The 20,707-nt window shown below is 32.2% G+C and overlaps 1 protein-coding gene across 1 annotated transcript; it reads left to right on the forward strand.

Annotated features, from left to right (window-relative positions):
* Positions 1-493: 493 nt before the first annotated feature.
* On the forward strand, positions 494-19,643 carry LOC115957541 (putative receptor protein kinase ZmPK1). The gene is made up of 2 exons (XM_031075817.1): positions 494-1,039; positions 17,838-19,643. Exons 1-2 carry the CDS (start codon positions 494-496, stop codon positions 19,641-19,643), a joined length of 2,352 nt encoding a protein of 783 aa, XP_030931677.1.
* Positions 19,644-20,707: the final 1,064 nt, after the last annotated feature.

The raw sequence follows: 20,707 nt of genomic DNA on the forward strand, positions 1-20,707 counted from the left end.
TTTTATTATAAAAACTTATAATCTAATATGATAATAAATATGATTGTTACTACTTCAATAAGATAATATAAATAAAATTACTCTTTTTAATTGGTAACCCATTAATTTATAAATTTTATATGATAAAATTTGTAATATTCTTTTATATATATATATATATATATATATATATATAAAAGGGGCAAGCAACAGTCCTTATTTATAGCAACTATTCAAATAATGCTAGCAACTATTTGAATAATGCTAGCAACTAGTTTCTGTTCTCCTTTTCCTGTACGTCAAATGTAGTATTTCGTATACGCCAGGTCTCTCACACACCGGCGGGTTCCACAGCATGTGGAGCCTGCCTCTGTGTGAGATTCCTGGCATATACGCCGGGTACAAAAGATATATATATATATATATATATATATATATTTGATCCTTATATAAAGAGAAGCTCGTAAATCTTTGTTTCCCAAGCCCATCCCTTGTTTGAGCTTTCATAAAGTTCATGGCTAATATAATCTTGTTCTTCCTCTCTTTTGCATTATTTGCTCCACTCTCATGCTCAACATTTCATACTTTGAGTAAAGGTTCATCTCTCTCCAGTGAGAAACCAGAAGACGTTTTAACTTCACCAAATGACGTTTTCTCTGCTGGCTTTTACTCAGTTGGTGAAAATGCTTTCTGCTTTGCCATATGGTTCAGCAACTCACGCACCATAGTTTGGATGGCAAACCGTGACCAGCCAGTTAATGGAAAGCGCTCAAAGCTCTCTCTCCTCAAAAATGGCAATTTAATCTTAACTGATGCTGGGAGGTTCACCATTTGGACCACAAACACTTTCTCACTCTCCTTAGTACAATTATCTCTCTACAACACAGGTAATCTTGTTCTAAGTAATATGGAAGGTGTTATTTTGTGGCAAAGCTTTGATTTTCCCACAGATACACTTCTTCCTGAACAACAACTCACTAAAAACACAAAGCTAGTCTCCTCAAGAAGCCAGACCAACTATTCCTCTGGCTTCTATCAGTTTTTCTTCGACAACGATAACATTCTTCGCCTTATTTTCTGATTCTCTCGTTAGTTTGTTCTCTTATTTAGTGCCTACACAGTATGTTTCGTGGGGCTGTCTTCTTTATTTCACCATGTAGCTTTTGTGGAACCCTAAGTTTTATGCAACTCTTCTATGTTATAATAGATATTTCCTTAATTTTGTTTGAATGTCATTACCACCAACATGTATAATGCATTTATTTACTTTATTGGGTAATTAATTATAGGTTTACATTGTATTAGCAATACAAGATTTACATTGTAATATTGTACATTTTTTGCAAGTGTACAATATCACAATGAGTTAGTCTATAATATAAAATTTACATTGCTAATATAGTGTAAACTAAAAGTTTTCATTATTTTATTATTAATTTCTCTAGAAAATAACTTGGGATATTATTCGCACAAAAATTATTCTAAACGTGGTTACAAATTTGTAGCCACATTTAATGTTCACTCTGGTAACCAAATAAAGCAAGTGGTTTTTCCCACAAAATCTTTCAATCTTAGTGAAAAATATGGATCTAAATTCACTTCATTTGCAACTGAAATTCATAAAAACTATCAAGATCATGTCTTCTTGGGAAGCTTACGCTCTATAGAATCCCCAAATTGGGTGCCACCGCAAGTTGGCTAGTACAAAGTGAATTTTTATGCTGCCATAAGATCGAATCAAAACTTAGTGCAGTTGCAGTTTGTAGAGATGATACAAGTGAAATAATTTTTCATTCCGTCTTTCACTTGATCCTATACTTGGAGAAGCCCATGCATCTCGTCTAGTATTGACTATGGCTATGAAGCACAAGGTAGCTAAACTTTGTGATTCAGGTTCTTACAAAAGCATCGGAGTGCATTTTTCCTCTCAACTTACCAAGTACCAGAAGATATTGAAACCAGCACCAAAAAGTAAGATGTGTTGGCAACAAATTGTGTACAGAATACTACAGAACTAGAGCTTTAGGTTGATGTATAATTATCTATTAGATTTGATATTTTCCCGGATTCCAAAATTTGAGAAACCAGATGTCTGTGTTTCACGTTATTAGTTTTGAAATGTCTTTGTAAATGAGGGTACATTTCCTGCAATGTATATGGGAGAATTTGAGAAACCAGTTGTCTGTGTTTCATGTCATTAGTTTTAAAACGTCTTTGTAAACGAGGGTACATTGCGCGGCAATGTATATTGGAGAAAAATGCCAGACAGACACATAGCCCTATAAAGGTCTGTAGTGTACCCCAGATATATGTCATCATCTAACAGCCCTGGATAGCAACAGTATGAACAATTGTACAAGGTTCAGAATTATGCTTAGAGAATGATTACGTGGTTCAGAATTAATGGTTAGAGACTAGATTTCTATTTGTTTTGAGCTGTCAATGAATTTGTGATCCATCCTTGGTAAAAAAAAATGGCTTTACTTTGGAAAATATTATTACAAACAAAATTCCAATACCAATTTCGATCATTCTACTCAACCATGACTTGACCATCTCTATATTAATTAATCAAAGTTGTAAGAAGCCAATAACCACAAAAAAAAAAAAAAAAAAAAAAAAAAAAAAAAAAAAAAAAAAAAAAAAAAGAAGAAGAGAAAGTAAAAACAACTACAAATTTTGTTATCAAAGGATTATAAATTGGTATGACAATATATATAATTGGTATTATTTAATAAGATAATATATACGTGTTTAAATTATTTATTGTAATTGAAGACACATTAATCTTAATATATACGATGTATTAGTAAAAGAAAATGTGATGTTGATATAGAGAAATAATACTATTCATTCCTGACCTTAAGAAATTGTAAAAGAAGTACCTGTGCATTGACCGAAGTCGGTGCCATTCAATCAAGGCTAGCAGTTCTCCCTCTATTATACGTCAAACAAAGCAAGGAAATTGGATATCAATTACATTTTTCTATGTGGTTGAAGTAATAATAAATCATAAATATGGAGAGATATATGCATGCTAGGACAAATGAATAAAGGGTTAAAAACCTTAAGGTTATACTGTTGCTAATTGCTGGACCTGGTAAAATTGTTGTTTTATGTCGCCAATATCCTATCTCCATAATCAGCAAATAGTGTGTAGAGTAGTTTTCTCTCCACTCCAAACAGTGAAAGCTTACGCATGGTGTTTACATTGATAGGACCACTCGGATAGAAATACACCTAATCCTTAGAAATAATCTGTTAGCTAGGCTATATGCAGTGTGTCCTCAACATGCAAATCCCATACGTATTGGGCTACCCTGTTTAGGGCAAGCCCGGCCCAATGCCTAATTGTTAAAATCAAGGATGTCAATACCGTACTGGAGGCCGTATCGGTTTGGCCATCGGTATGATATATTTCGGATACCGGTCAATACCGGTGTACCGTTTCGGGTTTACCGCTATTTTTTATATTTATAAATAAATAAATAAATAAATAAATATATATATATATATTTAATGTATGTGTCTGTGTATATATATATTATAATAAATATAAAAGTTTACCATAAAACATTTCCTCAATTCAGAACTAATTATTAATGATTTTAGACTTTAGTATCAATTAAAAGGGAAAAAAAAAATTAAAAAAAAAAAGCTTAAAAGTTACTATTGCATACTAAGAAAACAAATAATACTAATAAGTTAATGCAAATAAGTTACCATTCTGTTCTAACAAAAATTCAAAAATTACAAAACTTAAAAAAAAAAAAAAAACTTTTTTTTTGTACCGGTCGGTACGCCCGATACCAGCCGGTATTGCCCGAAATTGGCCGGTACGAGGCCGATATAGCCGGTATTTTTTCCGGTACGAAACAGGAGGGTCGAGCGTACTGAATTGCTGGCCGGTACGGTATATTCCGGCCGTACTGGCCGACACGGTACGGAATTGATAACCTTGGTTAAAATTCGAACGTAACACTTACCCAAAATTTTTTTGCCGAGAACCCAAAATAATATTACTACCAATATTATCAATCTCAAATAACAATAGGACAGAACACAAATATTTATAGGGAAATCTTTTTCTCTTTGAAGGGAAAAACTAAGAGATAAACTCTGAGTCAATTTCACTATTCTCAAATCAATTATAATATCTTTTGTGTATGTCTCACAAGTAAAGAAAAAACCTCATTGTTTTTATTTGCTCTCTCACACATTCTTTTTGTGTCTTATGGCTAAAGTAAATCCTTCTTGGTTTTCTTTACTTTTACACACACTAATTATTTATCTAGAGGACAGTAATACTTTGCTCTCTATCTCCTCCTTAGTTATCTTCTTGAAAGCGGCAACCCTTTGCTCTCTCCTCCTTGGCAATTTTCTCCAAAGCGAAAATTCATTTTTTCTCTCTTGGTTTCACACTCTATTTTCCCTCTCCCCATAGGGAGGACTTTTGGGCCAAAGCCATCAAATTCTTTGTAGTAATATCTATTTATAAGACTCTTTTCCTATTCTCTCTTGGATTAGAAATACATTACTTCTTTAAAAATGAATAGACTTTCATTTCACACCAAAGAATAGTCTTTTCTTCCATATCAAAGAATAGACTTTCCTTCCACACCAAGGAATAATATTTTCTTCCATACAAAGGAAACCCAAATTAATTTTTCCTTCTTCAACTAAGAAACCTAATTGAGTTTTCAAGTCACAATTGGAATTTGAGGCAATTTCCTAACAATCTTCACCTTGACTCAGATTCTATCAACTATCTTCAAATATCTTCTTTCCTCTTGGGATAGCTCCACCTTAATCAAGTAGTCTTCTTTTCCTTTTGGAATAGCTCCAACTCAATCAAAATAATCCCTTCTCTTCTATCTTAATTCACACGGAAAGCCATCCACTAAATCAACCAAGCTTACCACTTGTTGGTTGAGGAGTTTCTTTGAATAATTAATATAACATATGTCGACACACTTTAATCCAAAATTCCCAAGCCCCAATGGGTATGTGTTCAATTATATAAAAAAATTTGATCTTTGTTATTGTGATAACCTAGACTTGTTTAATTGGACTAAGTAACAACTTGACTAATTACCTGGGTTAAATCAATTGTTTTAAGGGGTCTAAAAACTATCAAATATCATTTTCTTTTTAATTTGTGAATTACACTGAATGCATATCAGTCAGCAGGTACATCTGGTCTTATCTTTGAAAGAAAGGAAAAAAGAAAAGAAAAAAAAAACCCCTTTTTGACTGCAATTTCCAAATATCTAGTATTAAAAAAAAAAAAAGAGATATTGTTCTTTGCTCTTTTTCTGTGCTACTCTGGGAAATTGTATGCAGCAGCTAGAGTTAAGAAGCGAAAGAATGACTCTGCTAGTAAGGTATTGCCTAAAACACTTCCATTTTGCCCATGCATGATTATGTGCTTTTTGCATAAATCCTGATTAATTAAGATGCATCAGTTCGATAGTTCATTATCAGCCAGATGATTTTCTTTACTTCATGCAAGATCTTGTTAGCTTTTCCATTGTTAGTTTGGTTTCTTTTTCCCTTGATAATTAATTGTTAGTTTGCTATCTTTTTATTGAGCCAATTGTTTATGAACTGTTAGGAGAAAGGCATGATAGTATGATACCACTGGACAAGCTTGCGAATATCCAAATTCCACCACCACTAAAGAAGCAATTAGTTGATGATTGTGACTTTATTACTCATTTAGGCAAGGTACCATATCCTCTATGTTTTACTGTACATTTGAGATTTCTAGTCCTCTGATGATGCCTAATTTGGTGTTGGAACGTGATTGCTGTAAAATGCTTCAGTAGACTTGCTAGAGTTAGTGAATTGATTCTTTTTTTTTTTTTCTTTTTTCTTCCCTTTTCCCATGGTGTAATCAACATCTATATCTTAGCCACTGACCTAATTTTGTAGGATTTTTATTTACAGCTAGGAACATGCCTCAGCATGCATTCAGTGCATTTGTTAATTCTTACTTTTAGTGTGCGTTTGGGTTAGGATGAAAAATGAAAATTACTTCACTATTTAACTTATTTTTGCTACAATTCATGGGTCTTATTGAACTTTTTGACACTATTCATGGGCCCCACGGTACTATTTCAACTAACTTTTACTTTTATCTACAATACTTTCAGGAGGGATTTTGCAGACTTGCAGAGTGAGAAGAAAGAATATCATAAGTTAACATGTGGTTGGAATTAGAAAATTGCAAACTAGCATCTCAAGTTTCATAGACGCGATCTCAGTCTAAAACTCAAGAATTAAAGACTCGATTCCCACTTGGTAAGTTGGAAATATGATGCCAGATATATCTCGAGTCTTATAGACTCTAGTTCTAAAAAGCAAAACTGAGTCTCTAAGACTCGATTTTGGTACTTTGAAGAACAAAAGATCTGAAGAACAGGAAGAACAATCTGACAACGAAGAATAGAGGAACGATTTGACGACGAAGAACCGATCTAATGACGAAGAATAGAGGAACGATTTGATGACAAAGAACAGATGAACGATCTGATGAAGAACAGAGACGGCGAACAAAGGAAGAACCAAGAACACTGGAGCTCCGAATGTGAGGAAGAAGAAGTGAAACTCGAGTATTTAAAACTCGAGTCTTAAAAGTGGTATAGATTGAAATCGAGACTTAAAAACTCGAGTTTTATCTTGGAACTCGAGTTTTAGACACTTGAGATGCTAATTTATAACACTGTTTTGAAACGTGACAACTAACTAAATTTTTTGATATTTAATGTTATTTGGAAAAAAAATTTGTACTTTCAGTAATAATTTTTCAGTTTCAGTAAAATAAGTTATATCCAAACACATCATATTAAAAAAACTCATGTACATAGTTGTTCCCTTTTTTATCATTGATAACCAACTACCTGGTACCTAATGTAACTACCTGTTAGAATGACACAACTATTGGAATTCTAACTGGGATATAAATGAGTCACAGGACTGATTTTCATTGTCATTGTTCTAGCCATACTCTGCTTTATCAACCAAAGTGTTTTTCTTAATAATCTTTCTTGGTTCTTACATGGTTACATCACTGCTATAGGGGATTTATGGAAGAAAACTTTGTTACATGGTTTGAGCATACTTCGCATTATCAAGCGCATTTCATTCTTAATTGTGTTACATGTTTGTTGTGTGGTTAATTTCATGACTAAGGATTTATGGATGAACATTCTATTTTTTTTTTTTTTTGATAAGTATGGAATAACATTTTATAATATGAAATACCATATGTTTGCAATGAGTTTCTAATATCAATCATTAATTAAGCAACTAAATATGTTGCAAATGACTAACTAAGCATTACCAGTTAATCATTATTTTAATTTGTAGTTTATGTTTGTATATTTTGGTTTTTTAATTTTTTAATGTATTTATCACTTGTAAAAGATTTTGGTTTATGTTCTCTCTTGCAGCTTGTTAAACTTCCACGTGCCCCAAATGTTGATGAAATATTGAAGAAGTATCTGGGTTACAGGTTAAAGAAGGATAACTCGTAAGTTCATTCCCGGTTTTTTTGGCCACTTCTCAGTCTTTTACTTTTTGGCTTGCTAAATTTCAAGTCTTTCTTGTATAGTGGACCATAATTTACAGAATTTATTTTGTTGTAATGTTTACTTGGCACCTGTTTCTTTACCTGTAATATACTACACTTGTTTTTTTTTGCTGGATTTTCACAAAATGCATCATCAACTGACTTATTCTTTAAAATAAGTGGTTTTTTATTTTTGTATGGCTTCTTTTTATAGAACTAGCTTTTGAAGACTCAACCCAACTAAGCCTTAATTTAAATCAAATTGGGGTTGGCTATGAACCTCTTCAACTAATCGGGGTGTTGACCACATTTATTGTTTTCTGCCATACTGTAAATTCTTTGTCACCTCCCAGTTTAATAGTGTTTCTTCACTATTTATACCCGTGCCATTTTCTCCTTCCTCTACGTAATTTTCACTCCATCAAAATGAATAAAACATTCTCTTTAACATTTGCATTAATCAGTCTCATGCACATGGCCAAACCATTGTTATCAACTATTTTGCATATTAATCATCTTTACATTTGAAAGGATGGCATCATTCTTTATCTTATATTTCCTAGTATTTCTGCTTATCCATCTTAGTATTTTAATTTCAACTACACTCACGTATGACTATGTTGCTTTTTACCTGTCCAACAATTTGTAGCATAGACCATAGTGAGTTTTATAGCAATCTTATAGCCCTTCAGCTGATACAGTATTCCCGATATACTGTAAATGCCCTCAAGTGTTAAACTTACTATTGATGCATCTTGCAACTTCTGTATTTATACATTACTTTCCTATGCAATTTTTGTTGTGTGTGAAATTCTTTTAAATCATGTTTTTGGAATTGATGCATTCGTGTCTTGGTAACTACCTATTGTTAATTAGTGTTCTGGTGTTCACGTTTTTGTGTGTTGTCATTGTTCTTTCTCTGTAACGTAATTAAACGGATATAGGATAGCTGATTCAGTGAGAGAAATTCTGAAAGGATTACGTTGTTACTTCGACAAAGCATTGCCAGCAAATGGCGGCAATACTTCTATATAAAAGTGAGCGTCGGGCGTCGGCAATATAAAGAAGCAATTTCAGTTGATGTCTCTCCTTCAACTGTATATGGTGCTGAACATCTATGCGCCTCTTGGGTATGTTTATCCTTTTATGCTAAAAGTCAATTATTTTCTTGGGAAAATTTGTTACGTTTTCTGTGTTTTAAATAGCAATAATCTTGATTTATTATATTTTAAATAAATTAATCAACAGATGTTGCGTCTCTTTTGTGAAGTTTGATTTGTAGGATGATTCTAGTTTTTTTTACCTTAAATATATTAATGCTTATTGTTCATGATTATGTAGAATGTGGAAGTTTCGACATTTATCAAACATGTTGAGGTCAATAGGGCTGGCTAAATGAGTAATTCTTCCTGCTATGCCCCTATCAAAATTGGCTGGCTGGCAGAGTTCTACTTCTACCTGGATAAGTTTTTTAGACAACTGTTGGGTCTGTATATCTTCTACTAAAGCTAAACTTTATATATATCAGGGGCTCTGTATAAATAAAATGATGCAGCACAAAATTCTTAAAGGGAACTGAGAATAAACAAATGAATAGAAAAATAAAATAAGGATAAAATAAACACACCACCCCTGTGGTATACCCTTAAAACATGAAACTATATTATTTTTACCTGTCAAAAAAAAAAAAAAAAAACATGAAACTGTTCTATGGTTTATTTTGTAACACTTACTTTCCTTGTGGATTGCTTTATGAGGCATTTTTGCTAATTTAATGAAATTTGATGATATATTACCAGTGCCAACAATACCCATTGGAAAATGAACATAGGAATCAGCACTATGCCATTGGAAAATTGCAATAGAAATTTTAAATCAAGCTTGTTTCCATTGGAGTGTAATAGCTAATTATATAGGCTAGTGGGATTCAACCTTAATTCTTAACTGACTTGGGCCAAAGCCCAATTATTGAATTCATAAATAACCTTTATTCTAGGAAATTAAGTAAAATGCCAATAACTTTATAAACTAATATGACCTAAAATAAAATCCAATGGACCAATAGTAAAAGGAAAATTGACTTCTAAAAATAAATAAAACTACATTAAAATAAAATTGTTTTTGTGCTCCCTGCATCATAAAATGTGCTAGGAGACCATGAGTTATGGAAAATGGAAATGACTGTTTACATATGTTAATCTATGCTAGTACATTTTCTGGTAGTTTATGGTAGCACTTGTCCAATATTCATCAATTGCATTGAGCTGATCTTGAAACAGTCCTAAAAATCCTTCCTCTTGCCCTTTTGTGACTGATTTTTATCAAAATTTTCTAATGCATTTAGTTTTAAGTGGTTTATGTATGTAGATTTGTTTCTGTTCTAAGTTTAAAACTATTTTTTGTATCTAATGCTGAAACAAAGAAGACGTGTGAAATGTTTGGAAGATTTACCCTTATTAGCTTATTATGTGTTTGTGTAGTGAATTGCATCATTTTCAATGTTACAAGATCTTATATGACCGAAGTCCTAGCTGATCAATGTTTCTATGCAAGTTTTTAAATATTCTTACATGTTACAATAAAAATTATTCTTAACTACATATTTTTAAATTAATATTTATAACTAGTTTAATTTTGTAATTTGAGGAAGTAGCCTTGTTTAATAAATTTTTTCTTACTTATCAAAAAGAAGAAGATATGGTGACAACTAATATATTTTGTTTTTTTTGAGTAAACAGTAGTACTTATTAGAGCACATACGAAAATAATAATAGTATTTTAAATCGGGTTTATAATATATTACATAACCAGAGTACAACTACAAAAGGGCCTAACCTTTATAGTTGTAGACTGAGATTATAAACAGCGGACATTAGACACACAGAACCAATGTGGGATAAACATCCCTATTCATTTTTTTTGAGTAAACAGTAATACTTATTAGAGCACACATGAAAATAATAATAGTGTTTTAAACCAAGTTTATAATACATTACATAATCAGAACATAACTACAAAAGGGCCTAACCTTTGTAGTTGTAGACTGAGGTTATAAATAGCAGACACTAGACGCACACAACCAATGTAGGATAAACATCCCTGTTTATTTATTTATTTATTTTTTTTAGTAACTGTAATACTTGATATGTAGTTTTGGACTTCTCTATTACTAAGTACAAAAACTTGTCTATTGCTGATTGGATCTCATTTTAGTTTGCTGTGCTTGTAACTACCACAAGAAAGAGGGTCAAAGGCAGCAAATTTGGAAGTCCCGGGGTCATCTATATAATGATGGTATGCGACTTGGTAGAGGAGACTTTAGGCTTTGTTGGGGAGTTTTCAAGAGAATGAAATGGAATGATCATAAAAGAATGGAATGAAATGGAATAAAATAGAATGTATTTAAACATGAGAAATGAATAAAAAAGAATGGAATGAAATGAAATTAAGTAACCTTACATTCTTGTACACTTTTTTAATAGGTCAATTAATAATATTTTCAACAAATTTGAAAGATTAATTCAATCTGTTATTGAAGTCAAGAAATTTAATAAAATTTTTATTATTTACTTTTAAATAATTTTATGTTTTGACTAATGGTAAAATTAATAGATATTCTAATATTGATTTGAGATATATTTTTAGAAACCCTTTTTTATGAGAAAGGTAACAAAATAATTAATTTTTTTATATAAATTTTTATATTTTTCATAAAAAATAATATTAAAATTTTTTAAAAATGATTTATCAACTATTTGCTCATTAACACGACCCTTTGACTAAAGTAGAAAACTGAAAAGTTGGCGTGGGATAGACAATATTTATTGATTGGGTGGAGCGGATTCTTGAACAACCCTAGTAACAGGCCCATTTCTTGTTTTCAATGTGCATCTCTCGTGTTATTGACTAGAACAATCTGCCTTTTTTCTTTGCCAAAATTGAATAGACTTTCTTGGACTAATCTTAAAAGCAGAAGATGACTACAAACTCCTTCTAGAAACTATAAATTATAAGCATGGTGGGAAATTTTTGTATGGTACCAACATAAAAAATAAAAGAAAAATGAAAAAGAAAACCAAGATTACCAGTATTATAGAGAGATAATTGTAAATTAAGAAAAAATAACTTTTCTATTCTCTTATATTTTCATTCTCAACTAGGAAAAATAAATATCCATCATTTTACTTTTCCGTCCTTTATACTAAATATTCACGGTGAAAAATTAAAATAATTTTAAATTTTCTATCCTCTAATCTAACTAGACTCTTTCTCAGCCAAAAAAAGAAAAAAAGAAAAAAAAAAGACTCTTTCCGATCATATCTACCTAGATAGGACTACTTTAACCCCTAAGGCATCTTAGAGCCTTTAGACAATTAGCCCACATTCTCATCAGTCACATTTCACTCAGCAAAAATATGTAACGTGTGGTGGTGGTGTGTGCTTATAATTAAGCTACTACTTTAGCTTGACGTGCACTTGTCCAGCTTCATTAAACTCGTCTCCTTTTCTTCTTTTATTTTTATTTTTTTATTTTTATTTTTTTGGCTTTAAACTTCCCCCATCTCACAATGGTGAAGCATATCTTAAGCATCCTCTGCAACTAGACACAACAATAATAGTGAGTCTTAATACAAAGCTGAAAATATCTAAAATTGATTTTGAAGCATATATTTTTAGTCATTTGTTGATTTCTATATATTTAACTGTCAAAATTTGCCAAATTATCATGAAGTGGAACTTTATGCTAAATAGATTTGTTAGGTTCTAAATGTTAAGAACAATTGGCAAATTGTGAACACAAACTTGTCTAGATATAGATCTTAGAGTCTATAGGTATTATTAGACAATACTCAAGGTGATTCAAGTCAAGATTTTAGAACATACAAACTGCAGGAAGAAGATTTCATAATCTGTTTGGTTCGATTGATCAAAAGACAGGCTCAATCGATCGAAAGTCGTATCTGTAGAATTTTAATTAAACTCAAACAGCAGTTCAAGCCCATTAAAGATTAGAGTTTCTAATCTACTTCTCCCAGTATATAAAGGAAACCCTAAGTACGTTTTTATGTGGCTTTTTAGAGAGAAAAGAGTGTGCCTCTTTTGTATTTAGGGTTTTGTTCCTAAAAAACTCTCTTATGTCTTCTACCGGTATTATTCCTTAAAGAATCTCAAGATCCGGTATTGTAGAAGTTGCTGCCTTCTCTTGTCATCAAAGTTGTTGATGATCTAAACCTTTAAGGGTGGTCTTGGAGTCACAAACATGAGAGTTTGTGTTGCTAAACCTTTGAGTGGGATCTCAAAGTCACAAACGGGGGTGTTTGTGTTTTGTAAAGGCCAAAGAAAGAAGGAGTTCGTGGATTCGGAGCTTGCACGTGGTCGTGTCAGTAAGTTCTACTAGTGGGTAGCAATAAGAAGTCGAGTGTGGGGGCTTATAAGTCTTATTGTATGAATTTTGATTCTTTCTAGTGGATTTGTTTTTTACCTTGAGGATAGCTAGGTTAAATCCTCCCCAGGTTTTTTACCGGTTTGGTTTTCCTGGGTTATCATATCGTTGTGTTTTTTATTTTCCGCTGCTATACATTGATATGATTGTTTGTTTGTGTTAACCTAGATTTGCTAATTTGACTAAGTAATCACTTAGCTAATTACCTAGGTTAATCTGTTTGTGGTTTTAAGGGGTCTAAAAACTATCAAGATTTATATTTTTGTGAGAGTTTTTTTTTTTTTTTTTTTTTTCTCTCTCTCTCTCTCTTTTTTTGAAATTCAAAAACCATTTTATAACAAGTATTTATGCTATATCGATTCATATTTTTGTTGAAAATGTCAATAGGCATATTTTATTTTCCTTTTATTTGAAAAGTCAAGTTTGGTTTTACGCTTTGTTTTTTGTGAATGCAAGAAAATTTGATGGTCACATTCTAATATGGAAAATAAATTCGGTTTGTCTTTGTTCTTTGTTAATGTAGTCTTTGGCATACTCAAATCCTACATGATTGCTTCCTTATTTTGAAAATCATTAGGATATTAAGAATAGAGTTTTAGATAAGTTGTTTATCATTTTACATCATGGTAGATTTATGAATCATGATTTTTTTTCTTAACATTTCCATGATTTTAATAACATTATCTGCCTCTTTGATCATAATTACAAAATTTTGCATCTTTTTCTCCCCCTCTAATTAGATGTATTCATATAACTCTATGACAAACAAAATATAGTATTACTTATAATGGTCGGTTTGTATCTTCCAGCAATATTCATGTGCATTTGCAATTCATTATTGTTGGATAAAAAAGAATGAAGGTCATATTTTTTATGTAATTGACTAATCCTTTGATAAAACGCACTTTACTTGTAATTGGATAGATCTAAGTTGGGTTTAATATATCAAGGAGTATCAAATAATATCATAAAACGCATTTTTTTATGTTGTTCAAACATATCAAATAATATCATTAAAGACATGAAGGTCGATCCAAGAAATAAGTGAAGAAAGACTGTTTCATTAAGTCTCGACACAAGCTCAACCGATGTTGCCATTGAAGATTAATGGAGAAGCTCGACACAAGCTTAATCTATTGAAAACTACGATTTCAGAAATCTCAGATTTGAGATTCGGCCCATGATGACTTGAATGATTTAGAGTTTCTCTTCTTACAATCTTAGTCATATATAAGGCTTATTTTAAAAGTCATAATGTACGAAAACAGAGACCTAGAACTAATATACTCTGTGAGAAGTTATTGCGTTTGTGCGCCTTAGGCTTTGCTTGGGAGGAGGGAATGGAATTGAATAAAAAGAATATTTTTAGAATATTCTTCCCTCCCTCTTGTTTGAGAGTTTTAATGGAGGGAATGAAAGTTCATTTCCTTGTTTGCGAGTTTAGGTTGGAGGGAATGGAATGGTTAAGAGGGAATACTCATTCCCTCCTAAGCCCTCAAAATCTCAAATTTTTATTCCCCCAAATTGAGAGGAATAGGAGGGAATAGATTTAGGTTTAATGAAAATTTTATTGAAATTTCTAAATTACCCCTTGAATCTTAGCCCTTTTTATTCTCATTGATTATTTTTTATGTTCTTTGAAATGAAGGGTATAATAGTAATATTATTATTAAATGATTCCATTCCATTCCTTCCAATGTCACTTCCAAACGGTATTACTTACTTTCCATTTCATTCCATTCCTTTATTTTATAACATCCAAACAAGATTTTTAAATTCCATTCCATTCCTTTCCCTACTAAATCCATTCAATCCCATTCAATTCCTTTAATGATCATTCCATTTTATTCCATTCCATTCCTTTATAAACTCCCAAGCGGAGCCTTAGGGTTTTATAATAAAGTACTTCTTGATCTTCATCATTTATGAAGTGAGGAACTTTGCAACCAACAACAATCAATCAAGTTGTTGGAGTTAGTCACATACTGAAATCTGTGCAAAGGAGTTAGTCACAAATTGGAGATTTGTGCAACAAAAGCAAAAAGATTGCTACAAGATGATCAAGTTCAATTGAGTATTGGAGTAAAGGTTTGATTATAGATTGGTATTTTGGGATAGGCCAGGGGAGTGGTAAGATTCCTTATACTTGTAACTGCTTGATTATTAATTAGTGGATTCTTGGAAATTGTGACCTTAAATTCGCCTGGTGGTGTTTTGCCTTACGAGAGGCTTTCTCCATTTGTCAACAAATCACCATATTAATTTATTTTCTGCTGTATTTAGTTTATTTGGTAATTTGTTGGTACCTCTACGATTTGTATGTAATTTGACATAATTAATCAACTTGGGTAATTGAATTAATTAACCGAGCTCAATTTATTTTAACCCAATAAAAAGGAAACAATGAAGTCCTCAAAGCTATGAATGATAATAATTAAAAAAAAATTGAATAGGCTAACAAATTAGACAAAGGAGTTTCAAAAGTAAAAAATTAAACCTTATAATTTCAAAAGCAACAAGTTAAACCATAAACCTTAAATAAAAGATATAAATATATATATATATATATATATATAAAATACAATTGTAGCTCAAAAGTAACAAGGTAAACCCAGAGATTTTGAAAAGTAACAAATTAAACTCTTAACCTATACAAAATCTCAAAATTTCATAACCACACATGGACTTTTCAACTTTATATATAATTGCATCTCTCTCTCTCTCTCCAATGGCTTTTATTTATTGACATTTCAACAATTAATGCTATAAATAGCAAATTTCACAATTTTTTTTTTCATAATTTTCGAGGTGGTAAATTTTGATTAGTGCGCAACATCACTTTTATTTAGGATGATTGATCGTTAGTATCTATTACCTTTAATATATATATCAATTACAATTTACCACCTAAGCAATTGTAATAAGCTTATAAAATTGGTTGTACATTTCGACTTATTGTATTACTGTGTGCTGGGATGGGATGTGTTGAAAATGAGTACGATCATAGAGAAATAACAACCTATTGCTTGAAAAACGAATGCTTTTTTTGTTGTTGATTTTCCTTGTCTTTTTCCTATTCTTTTTCGTTGGCTCAGTCAATACCAGTCCTTAGACACAAAAAATCTAGATTCTGCTTGGCTTTAATTTGGCAAATAATGTAACCAAAAAATTCCATGCCAAATTCTATCATTCCTCTATATATCGTCTAATTCATTTCAATCCCCCCCCCCCCCCCACAACAAAAAAAAAAAAAAAAAAAAAAAAAACTACCATTCCATTTCTTATGAACAAATTCTTTCGTTCCAGTGAAGAATGATGTGGCCATCTCTATATCGAATCATCGATTTATAAGAGTTTACAAGAAGCGTCCAATATATATATATATATATATATATATATTGATGCATAGTAAAAGTTTGAAGATTCTACCGTATAAGCAACTGACTTAAGGCCACAAAGTAGAAAAAGACTTCAGAATTTTAACTAATAGGTTTATTTATTTAATGTTAATAGTATTAATTAAGCCTAAATATTAGCAATAAAAAAAATAATATTATTTTATCAAATGAAAAAGAAAGACTGAAAAATGTTACGTGCATAACATTTTTCACAATAAATTCTAAATAGTAGGTTGTTATTGACTGTTATTGGTGGACAAAAAAAATACTTTAAGTAATGGGTTCAAATTAGAATAAATAACAACTTAACACCTAGCTAGAATTTGTTGTGAAAATATTTTAAATGTAGAATCTTAAAAAAAAGAAGCAATACATAAAAATTTTCTCAACATGTTTCTCAACAGTTGAGTTGGTAAACTTTTACAAGTTATTATCTAGATTCAACACTAAGATCATTTTTTTTTTTTTTTTTTACTTATCATTATTATCAATCTGTCACATTAACAAGTGTGAAAAGTTTTGTCAAATTTTTGTGTTTAGACTTTCTCAACAAAAAAAAAAAAAAAAAAAAATTCAACAAGGTTTATATTAATTAGTAATTTTGCATTTAAAACAAGAAAATAAAGTTTATGTGATATTAAAAAAATTTAATATACAAAATTATATTTAAGTATATGAGGTCTCCGTCTATTTTTCGCCTTGGGCCTCAGAGTCCATTTAGCCGCCCCTAACTTTAAGAGACATGGCTACTCATTTACGACCTTAAGAAATTGTAAAAGAAGCCAGGAACTAGTGTGTTGCTTTAAGCACGGAACTAGTCTTTGCTTTTACATACGTTCACACGTATCTTTGATCCTTAAATAAAGAGAAGCACATCTTTGTTTCCCATGACCATCTCTTGTTCATGACTACTATAATCTTGTTGCTTCTCTCTTTTACATTATTTGCTCCATTCTCATCTTCAACTTTTAGCAAAGGTTCATCTCTCGTCAGTGAGAAACCAACATATGTTTTAACTTCACCAGATAACGTTTTCTCTGCAGGCTTTTACTCCGTTGGTGAAAATGCTTTTTGCTTTGCCATATGGTTTAGCAACTCAAGCACTATAGTTTGGGTGGTAAACCGTGACCAGCCAGTTAATGGAAAGCGCTCAAAGCTCTCACTCCTCAAAAATGGCAATCTGATCTTAACTGATGCGGGTAAGTTCACTGTTTGGGCCACAAATACTTTTTCACTCTCCTTAGTAGTACAATTATCTCTCTATAATACCGGTAATCTTGTTCTACAAAATACAGAAAGTGTTATTTTGTGGCAAAGCTTTGACTTCCCTACAAATACACTTCTTCCTCAACAATTACTCAGTAGAAACACAAAACTTGTCTCCTCCAGAAGCCAGACAAACCATTCCTCTGGTTTCTATGAGCTTTTCTTCGACAATAATAACGTTCTCAGCCTTCTTTTTAATGGTCCTGAGGTTTCTAGTATTTACTGGCCTGAACCGTGGCTTGTAAGCTGGGAGGCTAGAAGGTCCACGTATAACAATAGTAGAATTGCAGTGCTGAATTCCTTAGGAAACTTTAGTTCATCCGATGATTTTACTTTTTTGTCAAATGACTATGGAGCAGTGCTTCATAGAAGATTGACACTTGATTATGATGGTAATATTCGATTGTATAGTTGGGAAAAGGAGAGGCAAACTTGGGTTGTTTCATGGCAAGCCAATCAGAAACCTTGCAGGATTAATGGGGTTTGTGGGGCCAACAGTCTGTGCAAATATGTTGTTGGTTCTGGGAGGAAATGCTCTTGCCTTCCAGGATACAAGATGAAAGATAGTGTTGACTGGTCGTATGGGTGTGAACCCAAATTTGATCTCTCTCATCGCAACAAAAACGAGTCTGTCTTTCTCCTGCTATCCAATGTTGAATTCTACGGGTATGATGTTGGTTACTACTCCAATTACAGCTTTGATGACTGTACAAATTCATGCTTGCAATTACACAATTGCAATGCAGTCCAGTACGCCTTTGAAACAGGTGATTGTTTCTGTAAGTCACTATTGCTGAATGGATATCATTCCCCAGATTCAGGAAAAAATACCTATTTGAGACTCCCAAAAAGCTTTGAGTCCAACAAAAATCTTGTAAAAGAATTTAGTTTAGATTGCTCAAGGGATGGTACAATACAATTGGACAGAACATACGTTAAAAATCGTGAAAAGGGGATTGTGAAATTCCTGCTTTGGTTTGCATGTGGAGTGGGAGGACTTGAACTCACTTGTATCTTTGTGGTGTGGTGTCTTTTGATCAAAACGAGGAAAAGCTCAGATGCAGACAACCAAGGGTATGGTCTTGCTGCCACTAGATTCAGAAAATTTACCTATGCTGAGCTAAAAAAGGCCACAAATGGTTTTACTGAAGAGATCGGAATAGGTGCATGGGGAGTTGTATACAGAGGGGTATTGTCTGACAGTAGAGTTGCAGCAATCAAGCGTCTCAATGAAGCCAACCAAGGAGAAGACGAATTCCTAGCAGAAGTAAGCATCATTGGGAGGCTTAACCACATGAACTTGATAGACATGTGGGGTTATTGTGCTGAAGGGAAGCACAGGCTTTTGGTGTACGAGTATATGATGCATGGGTCTTTGGCAGAAAATCTCTCTTCTAATGCACTTGATTGGAAGCAAAGGTTTGAAATTGCTCTTGGTACTGCAAAAGGTTTAGCTTATTTGCATGAAGAGTGCTTGGAGTGGGTTTTACATTGTGACATAAAGCCTCAGAATATACTTCTAGACTCGAATTATGAACCAAAAGTGGCAGATTTTGGTCTATCTAAATTGCAAAACAGAGGTGTCCTTAACAATCCAAACTTCTCAAGGATGAGAGGAACTCGCGGTTACATGGCTCTAGAGTGGGTCTTCAATCTGCCTATCACCTCCAAAGTGGATGTTTATAGCTATGGAATTGTTGTGCTGGAGATGGTGACTGGAAAGAACACAATAATGGGTGTCCACACTACAAATGTTGGAGTTGAAACTAAAAACAAAAGGCTGGCCACTTGGGTTAAGGGGAAAAAGAATGGAGAAATTGCAACCACTTCTTGGATTGATGATATCATGGACCCCAAAATGGAAGGCATATATGACAAGGGTAGGATGGAGATCTTAGTTGAAATGGCTTTGCAGTGCTTAGAGGAAGACAAAGATGAAAGACCCACCATGAAACAAGTATTTGAGAAGCTTTCTTCACCTTGAAAATGATCTTCTCTAACATGGCATGGCGGGTCTCCTCATGTTCAGCCTTTTTCTGATTCTCTCGTTAGTTTGTTCTCTTATTTGGTGCCTACATAGTATGTTTCGTGGGGCTGTCTTCTTTATTTCACCATGTAGCTTTTGTGGAACCCTAAGTTTTATGCAACTCTTCTATGTTATAATAGATATTTCCTTAATTGTGTTTGAATGCCATTACCACCAACATGTATAATGCATTTATTTATTTTATTGGGTAATTATAGGTTTACATTGTATTTGATATACAAGATTTACATTGTAATATTGTACATTTTTTGTGTACAACATCACAATGTTTAGTTTATAATATAAAATTTACATTGCTAATATAGTGTAAACTAAAAGTTTTCATTATTTTATTATTAATTTCTCTAGAAAATAACCTAGGATATTATTCGCACAAAAATTATTCTAAACGTGGCCACAAATTTGTAGCAACGTTTAATGTTCACTTTGTAACCAAAAAAGCAAGTGCTTTTTCCCACAAAATCTTTCAATCTTAGTGAAAAAAATGGATCTAAATTCACTCCATTTGCAACTGAAATTCATACAAACTATCAAGATCATGTCTTCTTGGGAAGTTTACACTCTATAGAATCCCCAAATTGGGTGCCACCCCAAGTTGGCTAGTACAAAGTGAATTTTTATGTTGCCATAAGATCGAAACAAAACTTAGCGCAATTGCAGTTTGTAGAGATGATATGTCATGACCCAAACCTGTACTTTAGAATTTAGAGCATGATTGGCATGTTAATATCAAGTTTACCTCAATACTAACACAAACCAACTAAAGCTAAAGGTGCTTATCAAATATCGTTTCTTGTATTCATTTTTATTTCCTTGCATAAAAAACATAATCTACAAAATTGATAAAGACTTTGAAACTTCATTTCATTTCAAACTTTGCAAGATTACAACTTAGCTGAAACTTAAGGTATTCATGTAAATATTATATAGCTAAACATTTAGGAAAAATCTTATCTATAAGCCTAACCCTAAAGACATAAAACTGGGGTTCAAAACAAACT

This window comes from Quercus lobata, chromosome 2 (genome assembly GCF_001633185.2).
Source record: "Quercus lobata isolate SW786 chromosome 2, ValleyOak3.0 Primary Assembly, whole genome shotgun sequence".
Classification (NCBI taxonomy): Eukaryota; Viridiplantae; Streptophyta; class Magnoliopsida; order Fagales; family Fagaceae; genus Quercus; species Quercus lobata.